The sequence below is a fragment of the Scyliorhinus torazame genome, chromosome 18 (assembly GCF_047496885.1).
Source record: "Scyliorhinus torazame isolate Kashiwa2021f chromosome 18, sScyTor2.1, whole genome shotgun sequence".
NCBI lineage: Eukaryota > Metazoa > Chordata > Chondrichthyes > Carcharhiniformes > Scyliorhinidae > Scyliorhinus > Scyliorhinus torazame.
This window is the reverse complement of record NC_092724.1, coordinates 110562368-110589943: the sequence shown is the minus strand read 5'-3', so window position 1 is coordinate 110589943 and position 27576 is coordinate 110562368. Positions and strand designations below refer to the sequence as shown.

At 46.7% G+C, this 27576-nt stretch overlaps 1 protein-coding gene across 1 annotated transcript in view; it reads right to left on the bottom strand.

Moving 5' to 3' along the window:
* The window catches only part of tbcd (tubulin folding cofactor D), a 375176-nt gene that overhangs the window by 239206 nt on the left and 108394 nt on the right, over positions 1-27576 (bottom strand). The window contains 1 exon segment of the mRNA XM_072483144.1: positions 13663-13819. Coding sequence (XP_072339245.1) covers positions 13663-13819 — 157 coding nt within the window.

Genomic DNA, 27576 nt, shown 5'->3' with positions numbered 1-27576 from the left:
TGCTGACTGCCTCACGGTAAAATCATTGTGGATGCCAGAATATGGGTAGTCACTGATATGAATTTCTTGGCAGTCACACATCAACTGCACATCAGAAAAGCTGCCCTTGGGGTTCCAGCATCACTCCCCGTTGGCATGGGTACTCGCAGAGCTTTGCACCTGGAGTTGATGGCACAGGGGTGCTTACTAACCGTACGATCCCAACATGCCATTTGATCTTGGTCTTCCGTCCTCAAGGACCAGAGGATGAAGTCCCCTATCCTCCTATAGAGCACCTCCCTGATGCTCCTTGTATTGAAACTGGTTGATGGTGCCTGCAAGGCTCCCACTGCACAGTGATCTTTATGTTACTGAGAAGGTTGCCCTCAACCTGCTTTGAGGCACCTGATTATCGTGAAAGAGGTGGAACAACTCCATCACTCCCTCCTTTGTGAAGCAAAGCTTCCTGGGGCACTGCCCCTGGCTCATGGCAATATAGGAGTGGTGCTTCCCGAAGATTCTGTCAGGGTATGGAACATCTCAGGCAAGCTCTCCTTCTGTGACTTCCCTGCCTCTTCCTCTGTATGTCCTGTTCATGTTGAGCAAGTGCTGCAACAACATCTGCCCTCATACCTATGCAAGGCAACATCATTTTGTTCCTTTCTGAGGTCAGAAAGAAACCTCCAAATTCCTTCTGCAGCTCATCACAGTGCTTTCAACACTTTGAGCACAAGAAAGTCAAAGACACCTCAGTTGCAATTTGCTGATTGACCCTTTATGTAGCCCCAGAAAAGACCCCATCTTGCGCTTTCTAATACCTTTTGATTTAGGTGTCATGATCCCCGTAAAGACCGACAACTTTTAAAAAAGTGTTGTGAATTTCCGAGTGACCAACACAAGGAAACCATACAACAGGATTTTGCATTTCAAGATTTTTACTGTCAGCAAAGAAAACTCAACATGGACTAAACATTACTTAAGACAACAAATCTACTAAACTAAACCAGACACCACGTTTATACATTTAGCAGAAATGTAGCCCTGTGTATAAAGTTCCAAGTTCCTCCTGGCTTTAACAGGATATCTTCTCTGTGCCCCACCAAAGTGAACCTTCCTGTGCCTTTTAAACAAAGTCCCCTTCACTGAATTTTCTAAGGATAATCGAATGGACTTCCAGAAGCAAGCCAACCTCTTAAGACTCGGCTACTGTTGTGCAGGGCACTGGTGGGGCTACATCTAGGAGAACGGTGTACAGTTTTGGTCTCCTTTTTGAACGAAGGATGGAAATACGTTAGCAGTTCAGAAAAAGTTCACTTGACTGATGCCTGGTTTTTTTTTTGGGGGGGGGGGGGGGGGGGTCAACTTATGAGGAAAGGTAGCACAGGCTGGGCCTGGAACTAATGGGAGTTCAGAAGAATGAGAGATCATCTTATTGAGACATATAAGATCCTAAGGGGACTTGACTGGGTGGATACGGGGAGGATGTTTCTCCTTCTGGAAGAGGCTAGAACACGGTTTAAAACTAAGGGATCTCCCATTTAAGGTGGGCATGAGCAGAAATTTCTTCTCTCTGGAAGCAGGGTCAGTGATTTTTTTCTAACAGCAGAGCTAGATAGATTGTCGACTAACAAGGGAGTCAAAGGTTAGCGAGAGTACGAAGGAATGTGGAGCTGAGTCCACAATCAGATTAGCAATTACTTCTGGAACAGCATAGTAGCATCTGGTGTAGATCTTTTTCCCCAAATGTCTGGCCGATTCAGAGTCTGAGTCTGGATGCAGATGCCTCCTCCTTTGTGTCCTGGAGATTAAAACCTGCACCCTATTTTCAAAACATTTTGACCTGTGGCCCCCTCCCCATAGCAACCAGGCCACATGTCTCCAGGTAGATTTCACTGGAGGTCACATCCTTCCAAACTGCGCCATTTTACCTTAAGTTAAAGGAGACAATTTAAAACACAACCATCTTACAACATCCAGCGGTCATAACACAGGCGTGAATTAGGAAAACGCTGCCTGCACAATGCCTCAGTATGTTGACATTATGATCATGCAGGTTCAGCAACTTCAGGGGCACAAAGGGGACGGACTTCCAGCTGAGTTGAACACATGGCATATAGCCACTCGCACCTCAGATGCTTCAAATCTAATGTCTCTCAAAATTAATGTTGTACCCATGTATTCAATATTTAGCTAGGTATTCTTGCGTTTTCAACACATGAAAGCCATATGAAAAAAAGACAGTCGAAGTATTATACATTGCTTCACTACAAAACTACCTCTTGAACATGGTCTTATATGGATATTGTCATGATATTCAGATAAACATCATGGTGCAAACATACATACACATTGATGGACAGATCAACGGACCAATCAATACACACACAACATCACAGCCAAGAGCATACACACTATAAAACAGGGAACACTACCCGCTCATTCCAGCAGGAGACAGCTCAGGGCACAGAGCTCACAGCAAGCCACTCAGACATTCACCATGTGATGAGTGCTTCTCCAAGATAGTGTTACGGCTAGGTCCACAGGTTAGAGGGTAATGAACGAACCACAGTAACCAGTTTACAGATGTTGTTATTGTTAGTAATAAAACGGAGTTGTACCATCCGCAACCGTGTTGGTTCGTCTGTGTAGCAGAGCACCCAACACGACAGATATGATCTGACCAGTTTATACAGTGGCGAGGATTCTATCCCAAAATTCAATATATTCCACTGCACCCTCAGCTTTGTGCTCTTGAACATCCTGGGCCATACATTACCTACAGACTGGATACCAGACCTCCAACCATGAGGCGAGGGTTTAACTTAAGCCTGCGCATAACTCACCCTCAAAGTTCTCTTCCCACAATGGGCTGTTTATCTACTCTCTGCTTAGAACCTCACCCTGCCTCCTACAGCTAAATAAGAATCAATGGAATAAATAATCAAACCCACATCTCCCAACACCTGCTATTATCACATCAGGGCACTACCTCAATTGTTTTGTGTTGGCACATTGCCAGGTGAAAAAAACATTATTCTGATAGCTTTTTTTTAAAATTTAGAGTACCCAAAAAGTTTTTTGCCAATTAAAGGGCAATTTTATCGTGGCCAATCCACCTAGCCTGCACATCTTTGGTTGTGCGGGTGTAACCCACGCAGACACAGGGAGAATGTGCAAACTCCACACGGACAGTGACCCAGGGCCGGGATTCAAACCCGGGTCCTCGGCGCCGTAGTCCTAGTGCTAACCATTGCGTCACATGCCGCCACCCAAATGACAATTCAAAATCTGCAGTATGTCCAGAAGTAATTTCATGGCAGTCAACAAGTTGCGAATCCAGCTACCAATACATGTGGGCAACACGGTAGCATTGTGGATAGCACAATTGCTTCACAGCTCCAGGGTCCCAGGTTCGATTCCGGCTTGAGTCACTGTCTGTGCGGAGTATGCACATCCTCCCAGTGTGTGCGTGGGTTTCCTCCGGGTGCTCCGGTTTCCTCCCACAGTCCAAAGATGTGCAGGTTAGGTGGATTGGCCATGATAAATTGCCCTTAGTGTCCAAAATTGCCCTTAGTGTTGGGTGGGGTTACTGGGTTGTGGGGATAGCGTGGCGGTGTTGACCTTGGGTAGGGTGCTCTTTCCAAGAGCCGGTGCAGACTCGATGGGCTGAATGGCCTCCTTCTGCACTGTAAATTCTATGATTCTGCATTGTTTATGAAATCGCCCCTGCGTGAAACATACCTGCTACCGAATGCCGGGATCAATTTGCAGCATGGAAACCAAACACATTTGTATCTCAGTTGCACTCTGCATTCGTACCAACACTACTATTTGCAACGTGGATGTATTCAAAAATAATTTGCACCTTCAGAGAACAACTTTAACCTCAAACATTTATATTTCAGTATAGTTTTCTGCTTGCCATTAATAATGTGCTTCTTTACAAGGCTATGTAGAGGCATTATTCACAGAGAAGTAGCTAACTACTTTCTGACAATTCACACCCAAAGAAGGCTATCAAACATGTTCAGTTTGACAATGAAGCAAAGTTGCCCATAGTGTGGAATGAAGTTTCATCATTTTAAACAGCCCTGGGCAACAACAATCAGCAGATCAAAAGAAAAATACAGCAGGCAAATTTACCTTGTGTGTTCAGCAGTAATAATGACATTGCCAGCCAGTAAGAATTCCAGAAAGTCATGGCCAATTTCAGCCATTGATTGGTAATTAAAAGACCCGTATTGCTTTTACTACTGTCACACATCACAAGTGAAATGGGCCGGTATTCTTCCCTACCCGGCGGGGCGGGGGGTCCCGGCGGGATGGAGTGGCGGGAATCACTCCGGCGTCGAGCCGCTCCAAAGGTGCGGATTTCTCCGCACCTTTAGAGGCCAAGCCCTCACCTTAAGGGGCTAGGCCTGCACCGGAGTGGTTGGTGTGCCGTCAGCCGTCGGGAAAGGCCTTTGGCGCCACGCAGCCGGGGCCGAAGGGACTTCGCCAGCCGGCGGAAGTGCCGTCATCCCCGTGCATGCGGGGGGGGGGGGGGGGTGGAAGAGAGGTCACTTACGCATCTGCCATTGCGGAGGCTATGGCCGAGGCGGATGGAAAAGTGTGCCCCCACGGCACAGGCCCGCCCGCGGATCGGTGGGCCCCGATCGCGGGCCAGGCCACCGTGGGGGCACCCCCTGGGGTCAGATCACCCCGCTCCCAGGACCCCGGAGCCCGCCCACGCCGCCAGTCCCGCCGGTAAGGTAGGTGGTTTGATTCACGCCGGCGGGACTGGCATGACAGCAGCGGGACTTTGGCCCATCGCGGGCCGGAGAATCGCCGGGGTGGGGGGGGCGCCGACTGGCGTGGTGCGATTCCCGCCCCGCCAAATTTTCAGTGCCGGAGAATTGGGCGGCCGACGGGGGCGGGATTCACCGGCGGGGGAGAATTTGGCAGCCGGCGGGGGGTCGTAGAATCCCGCCCATGATATCTAGCTCTGTCTTATCCCTGTGGATTACGGCCATTGCCAAGTGCCCAAATAGGCAGCCGTCAAGACAAGTGACAATAGCCAATTCAAAGTTTCAATTATATGCACACACGCTCAGGAGGCAACACCTTCATATATCAGAGGCCTGAAGGTATGCCTAATGAAAGCATGCCAGCTGCATGCAAACAGGGGTACAAATGAGTCACAGCAACGGCCAAGAAGACAAGACAGGTTTTACTCACAAAAGCACCGTTTCTATTTCCTGTCATTCTGCTCCCACCCTTTCGACACCCTCACAGAACCATTGTAGGGTTCCTAGTCCTCAACTTCCACCTCATTAGCCTCCATATGCAATGAAGTATTCTCCACCTCCCTTTTCAGAATTCAGATGGGACTATTCCTTTCATGTCACCATGCTCCACTCTTTTTAAAAAAATGTTTTTATTAAGGCATTGATAATTTTAACAATTTTAACCACCCGGTATCAACAAAAAAAACAAAGTAAACATCACACACCCAACCAACAACCAAACCCAGCCGACCCCAATCTCAATTTCCCACTAACCATTTCCCACCTTACCAATCCCCCATGGCTCTCCTTTTACCTTCTCCCCTTCCTCCCTCCACACTGCTGGCAGCTTAATTTTTCCCAAAGAAGTCGACAAACGGCTGCCACATCCAGGCAAACCCTAGCATTGATCCCCTCAGGGGTACTTAATCTTCTCAAGCCTGGGAAAACCAGTCACGTCACCAATCTACACCCCAGATTTTGGGGGTTCGGAGTCCTTCGCTGCCAACAAGATCCGTCTCCAGGCTACCAGGGAGGCAAAGGCCAAAACATCTGCCTCTCTCACTCTCTGGTCTTCCAAAACACAAAATGATACACACTTTAATCACCCCCAACGTGCCCTCTCTTTTCCACAGCACCATCCTGAGCAAGCACTGAAGATAGAGCATCTGTTCCTTTCTCCCCAGTTGTAAACATCCCTTCCTGGAGAATCAACAATTTATTTGTAGTTTTTATATTTAGTATATTGTATGATGCAGTCTCATCTACATTGAGATTGAACACAGATTGGGTGGAACAACTTCATTCAGTCCACACACAAGATAGATCCTGAGATTCCAGTTGCTTGTACAGTACAGAAACAACCATTCAGTCCATGCCAGTGCTTATGCTCAACCTGAGTCTCGTCCTTTCTCCATCACCAAGACCCCTACCCCACCCCGGGCCGGGCCCGAACAATCTCTCGCGCGGGTGCCTGCCAGCGGAGCTAGTCTGCCATCAAACGATTGGCCTTCTCCCCATATTCATATACTACCCCCTTCGCCCACCTCAACTGCCGTACCGCTTTCCCTGTAGACAGACGGTCAAATTGCGCCCACAATTCATTTCTACTCACCAGGTGTTCTAGAGTAGGATCCTCTACATACCTCCCATCACTTCCAAGATTTATTTTACCAGTAGCTGCCATTCCTCCCTTGCCTTCCTATCTACCTGAGCCTTAAACAAGATGATCACACCCTTACCACCACCTTCAATGTCTCCCAAACCACTGATGGCGAGACCTCCCCATTCCTACTGAACCCCACGAGGTCATCAATCACCTTTCCCACCTTTACACAAAAATTTGAATCCACACGCAGGCCCACATCCAACCTCCATGCCAGCACGTCTCTTCAAAACCACGTCCACCAAATGCGGAGCATGATCCGAAATAACAATTGCTGAGTATTCCGCCTTTCACGCCTCCAAAGACAACAATTTGCCCATAATAAAGAAGTTGATCCTTGAGTACATGTTATGCACTGGCGAAAGGAAGAAATCCTTCCTACCCCCGGGTGCAAAAACTGCCAAGGATCCACTGCCCCCATTCTCCTTCATATTCGCTCACGCTCCACCCCCACACATTCCAATTACCATTTGGACCAGGAGTCTCCGCTCCCTCCCCCTCCTATCAATCATGGTCACTGCCACAGCCCCACCCAGCGAGCGGACCCAACCCTGCCCCTAGTTACCACCAACCAGTTACCCCTCACCCCTTTCCAGAAGCCCTCCAGCCACTTCCTCGCAAAACCATTTCTCTCTGCATTCTAACTCAACGCCGACACTGCACCCCCCCAGGTCCATCAAAACCTATCCACAAGACTTTGGCGGCTACGGCCCCATCTCCCATCTCACTCTCGTTCACTGGCCAACTTACTTTCGCTAGCCCACATGCCAGAGCCCACATGCCCAATACCGAAAACCCAACATAAAATACCCCCCACACCCAGTCCTTCCAAATTGTCTCACATAATAGACCCCAAAACAAAGGGAAACAAACCCCAACATCCTAAAATCATACCCTCCCAACCACAACATGAGAAAAACAAAGTCCAAACTCAGTTCAGCCCCGGTCCTCCACAAACGCCTCCAACCTCCTCCACCAGCTCAAAGTAATAGCCCTTGGAGTTATGTGTAATTCTGAACTTCGCCGGGTCGATCATCCCGAACAGCACGTTACTGTTATACAACGCTGCCTGCCTTCTTGCCAGCTCCACCGTATTGGCATATACGAATACCACTGCCTTCCCAGCTCACCTCTCGATTCTGCTTCGCCCATCGCAGCACCTTCTCCCTCATCTGGAGCTATGAAAGCAGACTACTGCAGCGCTTGGTTGTTCATTCACCCTTGTTATCGGCCGGAGTGACCAGTGAGCCCTATCCAGCCCAAAGAGAGAGGCGTCTAACAACACCCGCCCCCAACAACTTGGCGAAGATCTCCGCAAAGTACATCCCATCCCCAGGCAGCCCCACAATCCACAGATTCTGACACCGCGACCTGTTCGCCAGGTCCTCCACTTCGGCTCTCAGCTCTTTGTTGCTCTCCTCCACCCTCTGCAGCCCCTCTCCTATCGAGGTGAACAAGTCGCTGTGGCGTGACTCCTCCACCCCCTTCAACACCTCTCCTTGCTCCCACTCTGCCTTTGACACCTTTCCGAGAGCCTCCTTTATCGGGACCAGCGTGTTTTCCACCAACTGTTTGAGCAAAACCATCATTTTGCTCCCATGCTGCCCAAGATCTTGAGAAAACAGCCGCTCAAACCTCACCGCCATCACCGCAGCCAGCTTATCCATCGCAATGGGCGCAGCCCCACCTGGCGAGCTTGCTGCCACCATTTTTCCACCAACCGAACTCCGCACCGAACCCGAGATCTCAGGCTGACTACCGCTCGCTCCTTTCGGTCCCTTTTTTTTTGTTGGGCTTGTGACATTCTGTAGTTACCGCAACTTTGCTGGAGATCAACCATATAAAATTTCCCCCCTAAAGCTGGGTGAAAAGGGCCCAACATCCAACAGGTTCCGTCCAAATTGTGACCTCCACCTACATGTCGCCATTGGAAGTTTCAACAAATTATCTTAAATATGTTGTGAACAAGGGCTAAGGTGAAGGGCGTGAGGGATACAAGCAAGGGAATGAGGGAGGTTGCAAGTTAAAGGGCTGTGAGGAAGGGTTGACGGGGGGTTCAAGGAGGGGAGCAACAAGTAAAAGAGTCGGGAGGGGAGCAGCAAACGGGAGAGACGGGAAGGGAGCTACGAGTGAGAGGGAAGCTGAGAGTGGGAGAGAGCCCAGGAGGGAAGCTGCGAGTGGGAGAGTTGAGGAGGGAAGCTGCGAGTGGGAGGGAGTCGAGGAGGGAAGCTGGGAGTGGGAGAGAGTCGAGGAGGGAAGCTGCGATTGGGAGAGAGTTGAGGAGGGAAGCTGCGATTGGGAGAGAGTTGGGGAGGGAAGCTGCGATTGGGAGAGAGTTGGGGAGGGAAGCTGCGATTGGGAGAGTCGAGGAGGGAAGCTGCGAGTGGGAGAGAGTCGAGGAGGGAAGCTGTGAGCGGGAGAGAGTTGAGGAGGGAAGCTGTGAGTTGGAGAGAGTTGAGGAGGGAAGCTGTGAGTTGGAGAGAGTTGAGGAGGGAAGCTGTGAGTTGGAGAGAGTCGAGGAGGGAAGCTGCTAGTGGGAGAGAGTCGAGGAGGGAAGCTGTGAGTGAGAGAGTCGAGGAGGGAAGCTGCGAGTGAGAGAGTCGAGGAGGAAAGCTGCGAGTGGGAGAGAGTCGAGGAGGGAAGCTGCAAGTGGGAGAATCGAGGAGGGAAGCTGCGAGTGGGAGAGAGTCGAGGAGGGAAGCTGTGAGTGAGCGAGAGTCAAGGAGGGAAACTGTGAGTGGGAGAGTCGAGGAGGGAAGCTGTGAGTGGGAGAGAGTCGCGGAGGGAAGCTGCGAGTGGGAGAGAGTCGAGGAGGGTAGCTGCGATTGGGAGAGAGTCGAGGAGGGATGTTGCGATTGGGAGAGAGTCGAGGAGGGATGTTGCGATTGGGAGAGAGTCGAGGAGGGAAGCTGTGAGTGGGAGAGAGTCGAGGGGGGAAGCTGCGACTGGGAGAGAGTTGAGGAGGGAAGCTGCGATTGGGAGAGAGTTGGGGAGGGAAGCTGCGATTGGGAGAGTCGAGGAGGGAAGCTGCGAGTGGGAGAGAGTCGAGGAGGGAAGCTGCGAGTGAGAGAGTCGAGGAGGAAAGCTGCGAGTGGGAGAGAGACGAGGAGCGAAGCTGCAAGTGGGAGAATCGAGGAGGGAAGCTGCGAGTGGGAGAGAGTCGAGGAGGGAAGCTGTGAGTGAGAGAGAGTTGAGGAGGGAAGCTGTGAATGGGAGAGTCGATGAGGGAAGCTGTGAGTGAGAGAGAGTTGAGGAGGGAAGCTGTGAGTGGGAGAGTCGAGGAGGGAAGCTGTGAGTGGGAGAGTCGAGGAGGGAAGCTGTGAGTGGGAGAGTCGAGGAGGGAAGCTGTGAGTGGGAGAGAATCGAGGAGGGAAGCTGCGAGTGGGAGAGAGTCGAGGAGTGAAGCTGCGAGTGGGAGAGAGTCTAGGAGGGAAGCTGTGAATGGGAGAGAGTCGAGGAGGGAAGCTGCGAGTGGTCGAGAGTCGAGGAGGGAAGCTGCGATTGGGAGAGAGTCGAGGAGGGATGCTGCGAGTGGGAGAGAGTCGAGGAGGGAAGCTGTGAATGGGAGAGAGTTGAGGAGGGAAGCTGCCAGTGGTCGAGAGTTGAGGAGGGAAGCTGTGAGTGAGAGAGAGTCGAGGAGGGAAGCTGTGAGTGGGAGAGAGTTGAGGAGGGAAGCTACGAGTGGGAGAGTTGAGGAGGGAAGTTACGAGTGGGAGAGTTGAGGAGGGAAGCTGCGAGTGGGAGAGAGTTGTGGAGGGAAGCTGTGAGTGGGAGAGTCGAGGAGGGAAGCTGCGAGTGGTCGAGAGTTGAGGAGGGAAGCTGTGAGTGAGAGAGAGTTGAGGAGGGAAGCTGTGAGTGGGAGAGAGTTGAAGAGGGAAGCTGCAAGTGGGAGAGTTGAGGAGGGAAGCTGTGAGTGGGAGAGAGTCGAGGAGGGAAGCTGCAAGTGGGAGAGAGTCGAAGAGGGAAGCTGCGCGTGGGAGAGGAGTTGAGGAGGGAAGCTGTGAGTGGGAGAGAGTCGAGGAGGGAAGCTGCAAGTGGGAGAGAGTCGAGGAGGGAAGCTGCGAGTAGGGAGAGAGTCGAGGAGGGAAGCTGCGAGTGGGAGAGAGTCGAGGAGGGAAGCTGTGAGTGAGAGAGTCGAGGAGGGAAGCTGAGTGGAGAGACTCAGAGTTGGGGAGGGAAGTGGAAAGGTGGAAAGAGAGTTGGGCGGAGAATCAATGAACAGGACAGAGTTGGAGAGGGAAGTGGTGAATTGTAGAATTGTAATGAGTCGGGGAGCCGTCACTCGAGTCCTGCAAAATGTTGCTAAAGCAGAAATCCTGATGCTAAGTGTGCATACCAGCCCTATTACCAAGGTCAGCACGGTAGCACAGTGGGTAGCACTGTTGCTCCACAGCTCCAGGTTTGATTCCCGGCTTGGGTTACTGTCTGTGTGGAGTCTGCACGTTCTCCCAGTGTCTGTGTGGGTTTCCTCCGGGTGCTCCGGGTTCCTCCCACAAGTCCCGAAAGACGCGCTGTTAGGTGAATTGGACATTCTGAATTCTCCTTCCATGTACCTGAACAGGCGCCGGAATGTGGCGACTAGGGGCTTTCACAGTAACTTCATTGTCATGTTAATGTAAGCCTACTTGTGACAATAAGGATTATTATTATTATACGCAGATGCTGAAGCAGAACAATGCTGAATGAGGTAACTTAAAACAGGAACATACTGTATTGACTATTTCCACCTCTCACCCAGGCCACTTTGTTGTGATCCACAAATTTAGAAATTGTGTTTTTAATTCCAAAGTCCAAATTGTTAATGTAAATTGTGAACAACAGTGGTCCCAGCACTGATCTTTGTGGAGCACCACTTTCCACCACTTTGAGTAACTACCCTCTACTTCCACTCTCTCCTTCCTATTTTGAAGCCATCTAGCAATCCATTCTGCCAGTTGTCCCCGGACTCCACATTCTATGACCTTACTCATTAGTCTACTGTGGGGCACTTTACCGAAGGCCTTTTGAAAATCCAGATAAATAACATCGACCGCATTACTACAGTCTACCCTCGCTGTTCCACTCCATGAGTGCCATGCCTAATGTCATGTCCTGGGGGCTCATTGCCTTGTAATGCTTTATCCTGAGACATTTTTCTTGGCAGCGCTATTTCCTGCCACTGAACAGGGCATGGCAGCAGATCTCAAGTCTATCTCAGACAGAACAGGAATCAAAATGAACCACACAATTGCCATCTAGCCATTCTAACCACTCCCCATAGTCTCCATTACCTTCTCAAAAAGATTGTTCAATCAAGATTTTCCATTTTTGCCATTTCAATTTGCATTTTTAATTCTCTGCTCTCTACTGGCCTTCACCTTTTACAATGTTCTAATGAAGCTCATCGGAAGTTTGCGAAACAAAAATCTTGCCTTTCAGTTAAACACTTCAGGGTCGCTCAGACAGAACAACTTCAGCTCACAAGCATTGCCCCCATTTCTTCACACAGCTGTTGCTGGTAATGCCTTTATAATAACTCTTCTAACCTTATTTTTTTGATTCTTTAATTGTTCCTTTCTCTCTCTCCCTCTGCTTGTAACTACTCCAACCAGAAGTTCTGCTATCATGGTCTGTCACACAAATCTGTCTTGCACCATCCTCACATCCTCATGGTTCATTTACAATCGCTCCATGACGTCTGTTATTTAACTGGGTTGATCCTTCTTGTTGATGGCCTCCATTTTTTCTTCTAGTAGAAAGGGAAAATTGTGCATTGTCCCATCACTCCCAATTTTTCCTTTCTAACGTCATTCATTTTGCCATTTAATCTTTCTTGTTTTTCACCCTATCACAAAGCTTTCCCTCTTTGTTTTGTACTCTCCTTCACTCCCTTCTTTGATTAAAAGCAGTTGCATTTCTAACTTATACCTGTTCTGACAAAAGGACATTTGTGCCAGCCATGGTTCAGCTGGTGGCATTCTGAGTCAGAGGTTGTGGATTAAAGTTCCACTTCCAGTATTTGACCACAAAAATGTAGACTGACACACCAGTACAGAGGGAAAGCCATACTGTCAGAGGTGCTGTCTTCAACTCCCATCTGAGGCTGACCTCTTCCAAAATCTAATTTGGTAAAATAATCTCCATGCACAAATCAACTGTGCTGAATCTACCTTAAGATGGCCTTTTGTGTTTTACTTACAAAATGTTCCAAGTTGAAAACCAAATTATTGCATGTCACTCTGAGTAAATATTGAAGTTAGGACATCCAGAATATATGCAAATACCAACTGAAAATTCAAAACTCACACCATCATTCAACTTTTGACTATGCCACAATTGGCATGAAAGCATTTAAAGCATTATGTTTTTGGCATTGCCTAAAGGAGCGATGAAAAGCTTTTTTTAAAATAAATTTTGAGTACCCAATTATTCTTTTCCAATTAAGGGGTAATTTAGCATGGGCAATCCACCTAATCTGCGTATCTTCGGGTCATAGGGGTGAGACCCACGCACACGGGGAGAATGTGCAAATTTCACACGGACAGTGACCCAGGGCCGGGTCCTCAGCAACGTAGGTAGCAGTGCTAACCACTGCGCCAAGAGCGATGAAAAGCTGGCAGAGAAATAGTAAGGAATATAAACCAGACTGAAGCACAGAAATACAAGATTCAGCGAGATGTTGTGCTTGGTTTGACAGTGGCCACCAGACCTTAAGAGCTGGAATGAAAGATTCTTCCATCTACTACCAGTAGGTAGTACTTAGTAAAATACTTTTCCAAGCAATCTTAATCTGGTTTTGAGGGCCTGGAACTTCAGCATGGAACTTCCCATAAATGACACACTTACTAAAGGGGTTTCAGCTTAATCAGTATGAAAAAGGGAAAATGTCATGCAATTGCATTATGGGCACTCTTGAAGTCACAGCAAAGACACATGTTAGCGCAAGGTAAAGGAACCTTTAGACTGCAGTTATAACTTAAACATCTCAGCCTTCACTTTAAATAGAAACTTTCATAGAACATAACATAGAACATACAGTGCAGAAGGAGGCCATTCGGCCCATCGAGTCTGCACCGACCCACTTAAGCCCTCACGTCCACCTTATTCCCATAACCCAATAACCCCTCATGCTGTCCTGCAGTCTCTTATTGCAATATAAATGCAAACAGTTGTCCTTTTATGCATGGTCCAAATCTCACAGAAGCAGACAGAGATTATACAGCCTCATTTCACTTAGAAGTCATATGAAAAGATAAGATTGTAAAATACTTTTACCTTGCTATCTGATTGACAAATGGTTTCATTTCTTGAGGATCATAAGCACGAGCAAAAGCCCAGCAGACATAACAAGCTGCATCTCTCACATTCGAGCCCACACTGCAAGCACCACGCTTCTCATCAAAAGTCAACGATTTGAGGATTACAGGCACAACTGTGAAAGGAGAAGAGAGAGTTTCAAAATAATTAGCTCCATAATTTGATCCCAAAATTATGAATCAATTTCCATAATACTAAAAAATGTGCATTGCTTTCCTTTGTTAACTCAAGATTCTTCTTGGCTCCACAATGTGGTGCAGCTTATACAGTTCCGTGTGGAGTGCTAGGTCAGAAATCATATTTTCATATCCCTCTGACATCCTTACAAAAGTACTTTCATCGGGGTGTTTGATGGCCATCAGGTGACCCATAACCTCCAAGATTGTTAACAGAAATATTGACATTTTTTCATCAGGATGGATTAAACCTGTGGAAGCCAAGTTTAAACCTAGCCGGACTCTGCAATTTGCAAACTGCAGAGCTGGAACTGACAGTATTAATACAGCAAGGCTTTGGACAATCAACTTCCTGTCAAAACCAGACAGGCCTGAAGTTGCCTGGCCAGGTACTAACAGCCATGTTGTTTCAGAAAAAAACGCTGTTCACACCTCCAGAGAGCCTGCTTTAAGAATGCTACACAGCCTTGGTGACACCCAGCTCAGTAGCAGGCCAGAGGCATCGCGTGCCAAGGAGAGCACTTGAGATTTGAAGGTTCAAAACCCTGTTCTGCGACCTCCAAATATGGCACCTCATTAGATCTTCCTGCCCCGCCCGGTGCTAGAATTGGACAGAGGACGCAGAGTCTTTGAAAAGGGCACAACAGCGCGGAGAGGGAGATAAAAAAGGCCCCCTGGAGTCCCAGCTCTCTGCTTTTTGCACCTTCTTCAATAGCGTCTCCAGAGAACACCTCGACTGGCAGCTGAGCAGCACAGCAGCTCCAGCTCATTGTACCGTGTGGCAAGCATCAGACTGATCAGACACAGACGACCCAAAGATCAGAACCAGTCCTAGACAAGAAGGGAAGCCCAAATCGACAACTTGTGATCCTGAAACCCTCAAAGACCAAGGAACAGCCTGCCTGAGCCTTAGTGGAAGGGTATTACCAGTTTTTTCAGACAAACAGTTTAAATACAGTGATAGGGGCCTGTGGATAGGTGTAGCGAATACTCAGAAGAGCGTGTTATTAGTAGATACCTCGTGTAGATTTCAGACTGTTTACTGAAGAGTCATGTGAAGAAATTGATAGGGTTCGATAGAGTTTAATTAAAGTAAATAATAGTTTGATAAATATTGCTTTTCCTTGAAAAAGCGTTCAATAAAATTGTGTCACCCGACTCTTGTCCCCTTTGTGTATCTCAACGCGTAACTCACCCGAGTTGAAAAGGATTACTGCAAACTGGTCAAGGTTAGTTGGGGTACATTTATCCACCTTTCACTTTACAACACAGAATGAGAGTTCTGGATAAGACCTTTGCTAGACTGAATACAAACATAACTGTTTTTCGAGCCTGCTCCCCCATTCAATGAGATCATGGCTGATCTGCTTATAATCTCAACTTCACATTCCCGCCTACTCCCGATGATCTTTCATCCCTTAATTAATCAAGATTCTACCTAGTCATAGGTACAGTGCAGAAAAGGCCCTTAGAGTCTACATCAACAATAACTATCCCTAATCTTGCGCTAATCCCACTTACCTGCATTTGTCCCATACCCTTGAGTGTGATGGTGTTTCAAGTGCTCATCCAAGAGCTTTTTAATGGTTGTAAGGTTTCCAGCCTCCACTACCTACCCAAGCAGTACATTCCAGATTCTAACCACCCCGAGTACATTATCTTTCTCAAATTTCCTTTGAATCGCCTGCCCCTCACATGAAAATTATAAGACCATAAGGCATAGGAGCAAAATTAGGTCACTCAGCCCATTGAGTCTGCTCCACCATTCAATCATGGCTGATATTTTTCTCATCCCCATTCTCCTGTCTTCTCCACACAACCCCTGATCCCCTTATAAATCAAGAACCTATCCATCTCTGTCTTAAACACACTCGATGATTTAGCCTCCACAGCCTTCTGTGGCAAAGAGTTCCACAGATTCACCACCCAACCAAGGGAAACAGCTATTTCCTATTTACCTTGTCTAAACCCCTCGTAATCTTATACACCTCAATCACATCCCTCCTCAGTCTTCTCTACTCTATGGAAAACAATCCAAGCCTAGCCAATCTCTCTTTATAGCTCAGAAGCTCCATCCCAGGCAACATCCTGGTGAATCTCCTTTGTACCCCCTGCAATGCAATCACCTCCTTCTTACAGTGAGGTGACCAGAACTGCACAGAACTCCAGCTGTGGCCAAACCAACATTATGTACAGCTTCAACATAACCACCATACCATGATTGATAAAGGCAAGCGCTCACTATGCCTTAACTACCCCATTCGCCTGCTCTGCTATAATCAGGGATCTGTGAACAAGTACCCCAAGATCCATTTGTTCCTCTGAGCTCCCTAGTGTCCTGCCATTCATTACATACACCTTTGTTCTGTTCCTTCTTCCAAACTGCTTCCTCTCACACTTATCAGGTTAAATACCATCTGCCACTGCTGTGCCCATCTGACCAACCCATCTATATCTTCCTGTAACCTACGACCCACTTCTTCACTTCACCCTACCAATCTTAGTGTCGCCTGCAAACATACTGATCATTGCTCCCACATTCTCCTCCATATAATTTATTTATATAACAAACAATAAGAGACCCAGCACTGATCCCTGTGGCACACCACTGGATACCAGGGGCAGCACGGTGGCATTGTGGATAGCACAATTGCTTCACAGCTCCAGGGTGTCAGGTTCGATTCCGGCTTGGGTCACTGTCCGTGCGGAGTCTGCACATCATCCCCGTGTGTGCGTGGGTTTCCTCCGGGTGCTCCGGTTTCCTCCCACAGTCCAAAGATGTGCAGGTTAGGTGGATTGACCATGATAAATTTCCCTTAGTGTCCAAAATTGCCCTTAGTGTTGGGTCGGGTTGCTGGGTTATGGGGATAGGGTGGAGGTGTTGACCTTGGGTGGGGTGCTCTTTCCAGGAGTCGGTGCGGACTCGATGAGCCGAATGGCCTTCTGCACTGTAAATTCTATGAAATTCTATGATATTGTTCTCCAATTACTCAAGCAGACTTCTACCACCACCATTTGTGATTATTATTTGAATGGGTGTAAATTGAGAGAGGTGATACTCGGCGAGACCTTGGTGTCCTCGTGCATCAGTCGTTGAAAGTAAGCACGCAAGCATAGCAGGCAGTAAAGAAGGCAAATGGTATGTTGACCTTCATAGCGAGAAGATTAGTATAGGAATAGGGCTGTTTTACTGTAATTATACAGGGCATCGGTGAGGCCACACCTTGAATATAGTTTGCAGTTTTGGTGTCCTTATCTGAGGAAGGATGTTCTTGCTATGGAGGGAGTGCAGCGACGGTTTACCAGACTGGTTCCTGGGATGGCGGAACTGTCATATGAGGCGAGACTAAGGGCACGATTCTTCCCAAAAATTTCGAAGTTAATTTATGGCGGGTTTTTCAGCAAGTTGCCCACCGCTATGCTACGACGATTAAGTCAATATTTTGGGCCCTGGGGAGTTTCCCACCAGTTTAGCCCACACTTGGAATTTTTTTTAGCACTGGGAGCTGAACTCGGAGATCGGGCCGCCATTTTGAAAGGGTGCCCCGACCTCGAAGTTAGTTTGTGGATCCCCCACTCATGGGTGATGTCACCCCCCCACACACATGGGCACTATTCCCCATACCCCAAGTGAGGGCACCCCACTACTCCCTGGGGTAGCCCCCCCTATTCAGGCCCCCCCAAGCCCTCTTACAGAACCCCCTCCCTTCAGGGCCCCACCCATCACCCCTCCAACCACCCAGAGGCCCCTACTTACCTGCCCTGCACTCGCCCAACCTTCAAACCCACCCTCCACCCTAATCTTATGAGCATGCCCCCCCCCCTCACCCCTGCCACCTTGGCAGTGCTCCTGCTACCTTGGCAATGCCATCTGGGCACTTTGGCAGTTCCAGAGTGGCAGTGCCAAGGTGCCTGCGTTCCAGGGGGAGGGCCAGAGAGCCACCCAGCAGTCCGATAACCCGGGAGACCCCTCGGGTGCCATTCCGCCTGGTCCACATGTGTGTGGACCAGCACGGACCGGCACCCGGCTGCAGTCTCCCTGGGGAGGCTGAAGAATTGAGGGAGGCCGGTAGATCATGGAATCATGGAATTTAAAGTGCAGAAGGAAACCATTCGGCCTATTGAGTCCGCACCGGCCCTTGTTTAAGCCCATACTCCACCCTATCCCCATAACGTAGTAAGCCCATCCAACCTTTTTGGACACAAAGGGCAATTTAATATAGCCAATCACCCACGTAGTACGACACATCTTTGGACTGTGGGAGGAAACCAGAGCACCCCGAGGAAACCCACGCAGACACGGGGAGAAAGTGCAAACTCCACACAGTCACCCAAGGCTGGAATTAAACCCGGGACCCTGGACTGGTGCTAACCACTGTGCCACCCCATGTACATGTTTGCTCTGTACTCTCCCCATTTCCTTTTTGAATGCCCTCCACTGCTCCGCTATAGATTTTCCCACAGAATGTATTCCCAGTCAACTTTGGCCAGATCCTGCCTTGTTTTAGTAAAATCTGCCTTCCCCGAATCCAAAACCGTCTTTTGCAGGTCACCTTTTTCCTTGTCCATAATAAACTTGGACCGTACCATGGGTGGTCGTTATCACTAAAATCTATTTCTGCCTTTCTTCCTCAGTGCACCCGATCAGAAGCCAGAATGTGGCAACTTGGGGCTTTTCACAGTAACTTCATTGCAGTGTTAATGTAAGCCTACTTGTGACAATAAAGATTATTAAAAATACTCAAAGACTCTGTTTCCACTGTCTTCTGAGGAAGGGAGTTCCAAAGATACTAAACCTTTGGAGTAAACAAAATCTCTTTCATCTCGTTCCTAAATGGATGGCTCCTTATTCTTAAACAGTGGCCCCTAGTATTAGATTCTCCACAAGAAACATCCTCTCCACATTGAAATGCATAAGATCCTGGAAAATTTGAGATGGTCAATCAAGACGTAGCAGATACAAGCCTAGACGGTTCAACCTTTCCTCACAAGACAACCCACCCAATCCAGGTATCAGTTTAGTAAACCTTCTCTGAACTGTTTCCAGCGCAGTTACATCCCTCTTTAAACAAGGAGACCAGTACTGTACTGTTGATGTCACACTTTTGTTTTTAGAAAATATTTAATTGAAGCATTTGTAATTTTCACAATTTAACATGTTGACATTTCTAAAACAACCGCGCGGGTCGACGCACAAAATACCCCCTAAAAGAACAAACAATAAACCACAGCCCTGTCCCCAATTACCCTTGTACTAAGTTCCCTGTCCTTATTTATCATTACCATGTCTTTCCTGTTTTCCTCCCCCCTCTTTTCCCTTTCCCTCCCTTGCTGCTGACGTTCAATTTTTGTTAAAGAAATGGATAAACGGCTGCCAACTCTGGGCAAATCCCTGTATTGATCCTCTCAGAACAAAAATTGATTTTCTCCAGACTGAGAAACCCTACCATATCACTGCCCCACACTCCTGACTTTGGGGGCTCAGACCCCGGCCGGCGAATTCTGGCGCATGCGCAGCGGGGTGTCTTCTCCGCGCCGGCCATGGCGAAGCCCGACAGGAGCCGGCGCGGAAGGAAGTAGTGCTCACACAAAATAGGTCCGACCGCAAATCGGTTGGGCCCCAATCGCGGGCCAGGCCACCATGGGGGCCCCGGGGGACGGATCCCCCCCCCCCCCCCCCCCCAAGAGGACCGCACCAGCTGGCCTACCAGCCAGGTCCCGCCGTGTGCTACCATGTCCAATCCACGCCGGCGGGACTGACCAGAAACCGACGGCCGCTCGGCCCAGAGAATTGCCAGGGGGGCCGCTGCCAACGGCCGCCGACCGGCGTGGCGTGATCCCGCCCCCGCCCGAAAACTGCCGCTGGAGAATACGGCAGCCGCCGTCAGGGCGGCGAAGTGGGATTCGCGCCGCCCCACCCCGGGGATTTTCCGACCCGGCGGGGGGTCGGAGAATCCCGCCCCATGTTTTTCAGCCACCTAGGCCCCATGCTCCGGAATTCTCTTCCGAAACCTCTCTACCTCTCCACTTCCTTTAGGAACCTCGATAGAGCTCAACTCAAGCCTACCTGTTCACTGAAGCTTTTAGTCAACTTTTGAATAACCCGAGTTCAGCATTCACTTGATTGGTTATAACTTTATATTGTGCCTTAGAGACATTTTCCAAATGTAAAGTGTATTGTTGTGGGACCTAATTTTCCACCGATTTTACTAAAATATGCCACAATTGTTAAACTGACTGGCATGTGCTTGCAACCATTTGGTAAATGTATATATCAGCTTAGACTTTGCAGTAATAATGATGCTGCAACCGTCAGTGTTCACTGTCATTACTCCTCCTCTAAAGTGGTAGCAACTTCTGGAGTCACAAATAAAGTACAGAAATCCAGAAGCTGTTGCCAGTGATTCTATGCTTCGCCATAGGGTGCAATGTTGACATTAATTAGAAATCACTGAACTGGGGCAGCACGGTGATTAGCACTGCTGCCTTAGGGCACCGAGGACCCGGATTTGGTCCCGGTCCCGGGTTACTGTCCCTGTGGAGTTTGCACATTCGCCCAGTGTCTGCGTGGGTCTCATCCCCACAGTTCAAAGATGTGCAACGTAGGGGGATTGGACATAATAAATTGCCCCTTAATTGGAAAAATAGGATTAGGTACTCTAAATTAATTTTTTTTTTTAAAGAAATAACTGAACTGATGAAAATGTGCCCTTACATGCTATTAGGCTTGTTGTAACAATCCTTGAAAAAGTTATACTTTTTTAGTGAAGTGTAATGGGCTTTTCATCAAGGTACTAATTTCCTATTTACTGCTGAACAACTGCATCGATCCTGAAAAACTAATTTTATATTTGTGGAATATAATACTTCTCCATTACAATAAAAAAACCTCTCATTTATATTTTAAAAATGAAGTCTGATATTTCAGCTTCCACCTAAATTCTGTGCGTCTCCTAATCATTTATTTTGTTCTCTATAAAATTTTAATTAAAACTGAAAACTTCACTGCGACAATTCTTCATTTTGATTGACTGCTTGGTGGCATCACTGTGCTGGACACTTGGAGATCCCTTTGACTTGGCATCAGATTCAAACTGTTGTTGGGAAAAGGAAAATCCAGGCCAGGAATCAATAGATCTTTGTGGACAGCTTTCTTCCAGGTCATTTATTTTGCTGCAAAATCTGGCCCTTCATCTCTTAAACAATTTCCTGATTTCTATTATTTTCAATATGCCCACTATTCATTTCCTGTGATCAACCAGGGTGATGCCAGGTTCAGTTCTGTTCAGTGAATGACTAAACTGAATATTTAGCAAATTTCATTATTACTCAAAGATGGCACGTGAAAGTTTACTATTAACAATACTAATAGTCCCAATACTGTAATTTCACCTTTAATAAGATGCTAATTTCTCATCCAATTTATGTCACTGAATTATCTTGATCAGCCAAGTTGTAGTTTCATTCTTACCTTTTTCTGCCATTGAGTTTGGCTTCAAAAGTAAGATTTAAATCAGTAGTGCTATTATATATATCTTAGAGCTGATTAGCAGCTGGTAGACCATCCACTTTGAAGACAACATGAAACAACTGCAGACACATTTTACTTAAAACACAATCTCTGTGTAAACTGATTTTTTTTTAAATGGACAGCAATGAAATAGTTACACAGAGGAAACTGGTATTCCAATACGCTGTGCCCTGAAAGAACCCAGATGACCCATTTGGGAGTTTAAGTTCATTACTGGCTAACTTACAAGTTCTAGTTGCCCTTTGTGCAAAGGTTGGAATTCACAGAAATTACTACTGCCTGCTTTTCATCATAGTACAAAAATCGCCCCCCCCCCCCCCACTCCCCAAAGAGATTGGAGCACTCCACAAGAACTAACAGGAAATAAGGAAAGACAATATTTTTTTCACAAATACCCTTAACATAGAAAATACAGCACAGAACAGGCCCTTCGGCCCACGATGTTGTGCCGAACCTTTGTCCTAGATTAATCATAGATTATCATTGAATTTACAGTGCAGAAGGAGGCCATTCGGCGCCCTGAGTCTGCACCGGCTCTTGGAAAGAGCACCCTACCCAAACTCAACACCGCCACCCAACACCAAGGGCAATTTTGGACACTAAGGGCAATTTATCATGGCCAATCCACCTACCCTGCACATCTTTGGACTGTGGGAGGAAACCGGAGCACCCGGAGGAAACCCACGCAGACACGGGGAGGACTCCGCACAGACAGTGACCCAAGCCGGAATCGAACCTGGGACCCTGGAGCTGTGAAGCAATTGTGCTATCCACAATGCTACCGTGCTGCCCTTAAGAACAAATAAATCTACACTATATAATTTTACCGTAATCCATGTACCAATCCAATAGCTGCTTGAAGGTCCCTAATGTATCCGACTCAACTACTTCCACAGGCCCTTCTGAAATGAATTACTTAATTTAAAAGGAGTTTTCATGTATCAAGGCAATAGCAATTTGTATTCTATCACAGCAGTGAAACGAGCCAAAAACATGAGGTAAAAATGTTATTCTGGAAAATAAAGTTTTCCTTCCACTGGCATGAGTGTGTTTGAGGTGAAAAAGACTTCCAGCAATCCAATGAAAAATATAACATTCTCACCTTGGTGTTCAAACTCCTGCATATCCCACCACTTCGCCAACCAGACAATACTCAAAGAAATCCGCTTTCCTCCAATTCTGCCCTCTTGTGCATCCTTAATTTCCTTCACCCTCCATTAGTGGACATGCCTTCAATCATTTGGGAAGAAGCTATACAAGACCCTCGATAGAGTAGCACTGTGGTTAGCACAGCATCATGGTCTGTGTTTCCTCCCACAAGTCCCGAAAGACGTGCTTGTTAGGTGAATTGTCATTCTGAATTCTCTCTCTGTGTACCCGAACAGGTGCCGGAATGTGATAACTTAGGGAATTTTCACAGTAACTTCATTGCAGTGTTAATGCAAGCCTATCTGTGACAATAATAAAGATTATTATTATTGTTTTTAGAAACTTTTCTTCCTATCCAACTTTAAAATTCCCTTTAAAATCTAACTGTTTGATCAAGTTCAATTCTAACTGATTTTAGTACTGTCTTAATATCTCATGTGTCTTTGTGCTAAATTGTTCCTTTACCATGCACTAACATTTTGTAATGCTCCATACAGGGCAAACCATTTGAGAAATTTTGTTGCAAATGTCCCATACAGACTTAAAAGATCTAAAATAAATGCAATTACATTTACAATGTTAAACAATTGGGCTTTCCAGTTTTGTGCAGTGTATGGGTGATTTCAGTACACAGATACTTCAATTTCTTTGCGTAGCCATGGACACGTGGCCGACTTAAGTTCATGCGCAGACTGAACACAAATGTTGCTGCACAGCCATGATCAGCACTGCATTCAAATAGTCATGGCATCGTTTCGCAGAGACGTACGCAAGATAAACATGAAGTACAATTTATTTTCTTGGAAGTTAGATTTAACAGCCCCAACAAAATTCAAACTTTTTTACCTCTGTAGCAACAACTTCCATTCATATAGCACTTGTAACACTGAAAATATCTTAAGATGCTTGTTGGTCCACAATGGACATAGAAATTGTTTTGACAAATAGTTCTCCATGAGCATTTCTGCTTTGGTCACATTATGGAAAGAATAAAATAAATGATAAGTTGGAATTCGGTCCAAGGAAACTGAATAACTTTAAACTCCAAGGCTGATTATATCTTCATGGTCTCTGGCTACAAGGTTTGATTTGATTTATTGTCACATGAACTAGTTTACAGTGCAAAGTATTGTTTCTTGCATGCTGTACAAACAATGCATACCGTACAGAGGGAAGGAAGGAGAGACTGCAGTATATAATGCTACAGTTATAGCAAGGTGTAGAGAAAAGATCAACTTAATACGAGGTAGGTCCATTCAAAAGTCTGATGGCAGCAGGGAAGAAGCTGTTCTTGAGTCAGTTGGTACGCGACCTCAAACTTTGGTATCTTTTTCCTGACGGAAGAAGGTGAAAGAGAGTATGCCCGGGGTGCGCGAGGTCCTTAATTATGCTGGCTGTCTTTCCGAGGCAGCGGGAATTGTAGACAAAGTCAATGGATGGGTGGCTGGTTTGCGTGATGGATTGGGCTACATTCACGACCTTTTGTGATTTCATGCGGGCTTGGGCAGAGCAGGATCCATTCCAAGCTGCGATACAACCAGAAAGAATGCTTTCTATGGCGCATCTGTAAAAGTTGGTGAGAGTCGTAGGTGACATGTCAAATTTACAAAATGTCTTCTGAGAAAGTAGGCGTTGGTGGGCTTTCTTAACTATAGTGGGGATATGGGGGCTATGGGGGATTCTTAACATGGGGGGACCAGGACAGGTTGTTGGTGATCTGGACACCTAAAAACCTGAAGCTCTCGATCCTTTCTACTTCGTTCCCATTGAGAAAGGCAGGGGCATGTTCTCCACTACGCTTCCTGAAGTCGATGACAATCTCCTTTGTTTTGTTGACATTGAGGGAGAGATTACTGTCATCGCATAGTTCACCAGATTCTCTATCTCAGCATGGCAGAGGCTAGGAATTCTGAGGTAATTCATCTCCTGACTCCCCAAAGCCTGTTCACTATCTACAAGGCACAAGTCAGGATTGTGATGGAATACTCTTGACTTGCCTGGATGAATACAACTCCAACAATACTCAAAAAGCTTGACACTATTCACAACAAGGCAGCCTGCTTTATTGGCACCCCTTCCATTAACCCACTCCCTCCACCGCCGACAACAGTGGCAGCAGTGTGAACCATCTGCAAGATGCACTATAGGAACTCACAAAGCTCCTTAGGCAGCACCTTCAAACCACTAGAAGGACAAGGGCAGCAGATACATGGGAACACCACAACCTGAAATGTTCCCCTCCAAGCCACTTACCATTCTTACTTGGAAATATATCGCCGTTCCGTCCTAGGGATGAATGCTGTCCTAGCAAGTGATGCCCACTAGCTTCAAATTAGTTTTTAAAAACTATATCACGTTCCTTCACTGTCGCTGGGTCAAAATCCTGGAACTCCCTCCCTCAGAGCAATGTGAGTGTACCTAGACCACATGGACTGCAGCAGTTTAAGAAGTTAACTCACCATCACTTTTTCAACAGTAGGAAGAGATGAATGCTGGCCTTGCCAGCAACGCTCACTTCCATGAACAAATAATGAAAAAAATTGGATGCTACAGTTAAGTGACATTTGCATGTCTCTGTAATAATGAATCAAAATGGGCCAAATTGCCCCTCATCTGTGAGGTATCTTATAATTTTAAGCAGCTTGAAGCAACCTAAAGGCAGAAATAACCTTAAAAATTCAATGAGATGAGGAAGTAAAAGATAAAGCACAGCAAACAAGATTAATAGGGAGAGCACACTGGAAGCAACAAATGCTTTGACACAGAGATGCACGTATGCGATTCCCATTTTTCTTATCTCAAAATTATGCAATTTTGTGCAGAAAGGAAGCAATCTATCAAGTTTCCTGAAATTCTGTTTTTTATTTGTGTGACTAAGGTAACAATGTCTGTACAAAGACAGTCTTGTCCTCTAATGCACAACTTAAATTCCTACTTTTTACCTTGTACTTCTTTCAATTTAGTCTGCTGTATTTGCTGTTTACAATGCAGTCTCCTTTACATTAGGAGACACATTGCAGATTGGGTGACTTCTTTGCAGAACAACTTCGCTCAGTCTGCAAGTATGACCCTGATCTTCCGGTCACTTGCCATTTCACCATCAAGATTTAAATTTCAATTGTTACACAAGTACTATTGATGCACGGATCCACACATAACAGAAATTTCTCCAGGGGAGAACGACAGAGTTCCAATTCAGGTACCATGTGGTATAAAGGGCAGTAAGGTGGGGCAGTGGTTAGCACTGTCTCACAGCGTCAGCGACCTAAGTTCAATTCTGGCCTGGGGTGACTGCGTGGAGTTTACACTTTATCTCAGTGTCTGCGTGGGTTTCCTCTGGTGCTTCAGTTTCCACCCACAGTCCAAAGATATGCAGGTTAGGTTGATTGGCCCTGCTAAATTGCCTCTTAAGTGTCCACAGATGTGAAGATTAGATGGGGTTATGGGGATAGTTTGGGGGAGTGGGCCTTAGTACGGTGCTCTTTCAGAGGGTCAGTGCAGATTCGATCGGCCGAATGGACGCCTTCTGCACTGCAGGAACTCTGATGTTCTATAAATAGGGCACTGCCCTAGGCTTTCACCATGTTACTCTCATGTTCATATTCCTGTCTCCTCAATGCTACAATGCTCCAGCGGAGGCCAATGCAAGTTGAAGGTACAATTCCTCACCACCCAATTAGGCATTTTACAGCCTTCTAAACTCAATGTTAAGTTCAGCAACCTCAGACCATGAATGCTATCCTCCAGTTTGAATTTGTATTTAACAAATTTATATTACCCACAAACCCACTGCATTTTTACCAGTGTTAGATAGTTGTAGTATAGATTCCAAGCAGTAATACCCTATTTGTGCCACATGGTGCCTGAACTCAAACTCTGTCATAATAATAATCGCTTATTGTCACAAGTAGGCTTTATTATATTCTCCAAGTCTGAATAAAGATTGTAGACTTCCAGTTAACACAAACACTTTATTTAGTAGGTTTGTTCTGTTTCCAGAGCTTAACTAGATGTAATACAGTCAAGAGGTATGACCAGTGAAGCTTAGGTAAGCTGCCTACGCTGAGCTGTCTCTGTCTGCTGCTGCTGCTCCCTAGCCCTGTGCTTCTGAAAGAGGCGGATCCTACCTTGGGCTGGATCCTGTATAGCCGTCTCTGATGCCCGCTAGTGATGCTGTGGCTGTTACATCTGTCTGCAGTCCCTGGTGTATGTGCAGATGTATGTACAGATGTACAGATCACGACAGGCTTCAATGAAGTTACTGTTGCGTGGATTCGTGCATTAAAGAACTTGCAGAAATTTAAATCTTGAAAATAAAGGCAATTGATTCTGCACTAAGTTTTCATGTTCATGGCAGGTAATTTAAAGAAATCCATCCTTGAGAATGTCTTAAAATTCAGTTTGACACTGCACTGGAGTTGCTCTCAAAATAGTATCAAACTGAAGCGATGGGAAACTGTGCTCCTCTCACACTACTTCTTCAGAGTTAAAAAACTGTATTGAGGTGACTTTTAGGTATGTAAATGTACCCAACCCCAACAACAACAGTTGGTGACTCACAGAAAGACTCAATGATTTGTGTAAAAGCTTAGGTATTTTTATATTTAGGGGTGATACAAACACTCAGAACTGGAAAGATTGCAGCCCCATGAGAGACATTTTCCCTTCACAAATGCACATTTTTCAAGTTGCGACAGGACAAATGTGTCCCTTTAATTAACTGGTTTAATATTTTGTCTAATTTTGCTGTCTGTTTGACTTCTGGCACCTTCAGTCTTGGCTAGTCTTTAGTTTTGAATAATTGTTTGTTTGTAACAAACATTTTATTAAGGCATTTCTGATTTTACAACAACAAAAGATACAAATAGAAATGTAAACATAATTCAGTGCGTAACACCCCCAAAACCAACCACCAAAGCCCGCCAACTTGGTTATACACACACTCCCCGAGTCCCTCCATCTCTTCTCGCTGTTCCCGCCTAAACTGAACTAAACTAAACTAACTCCCCCTGCCTC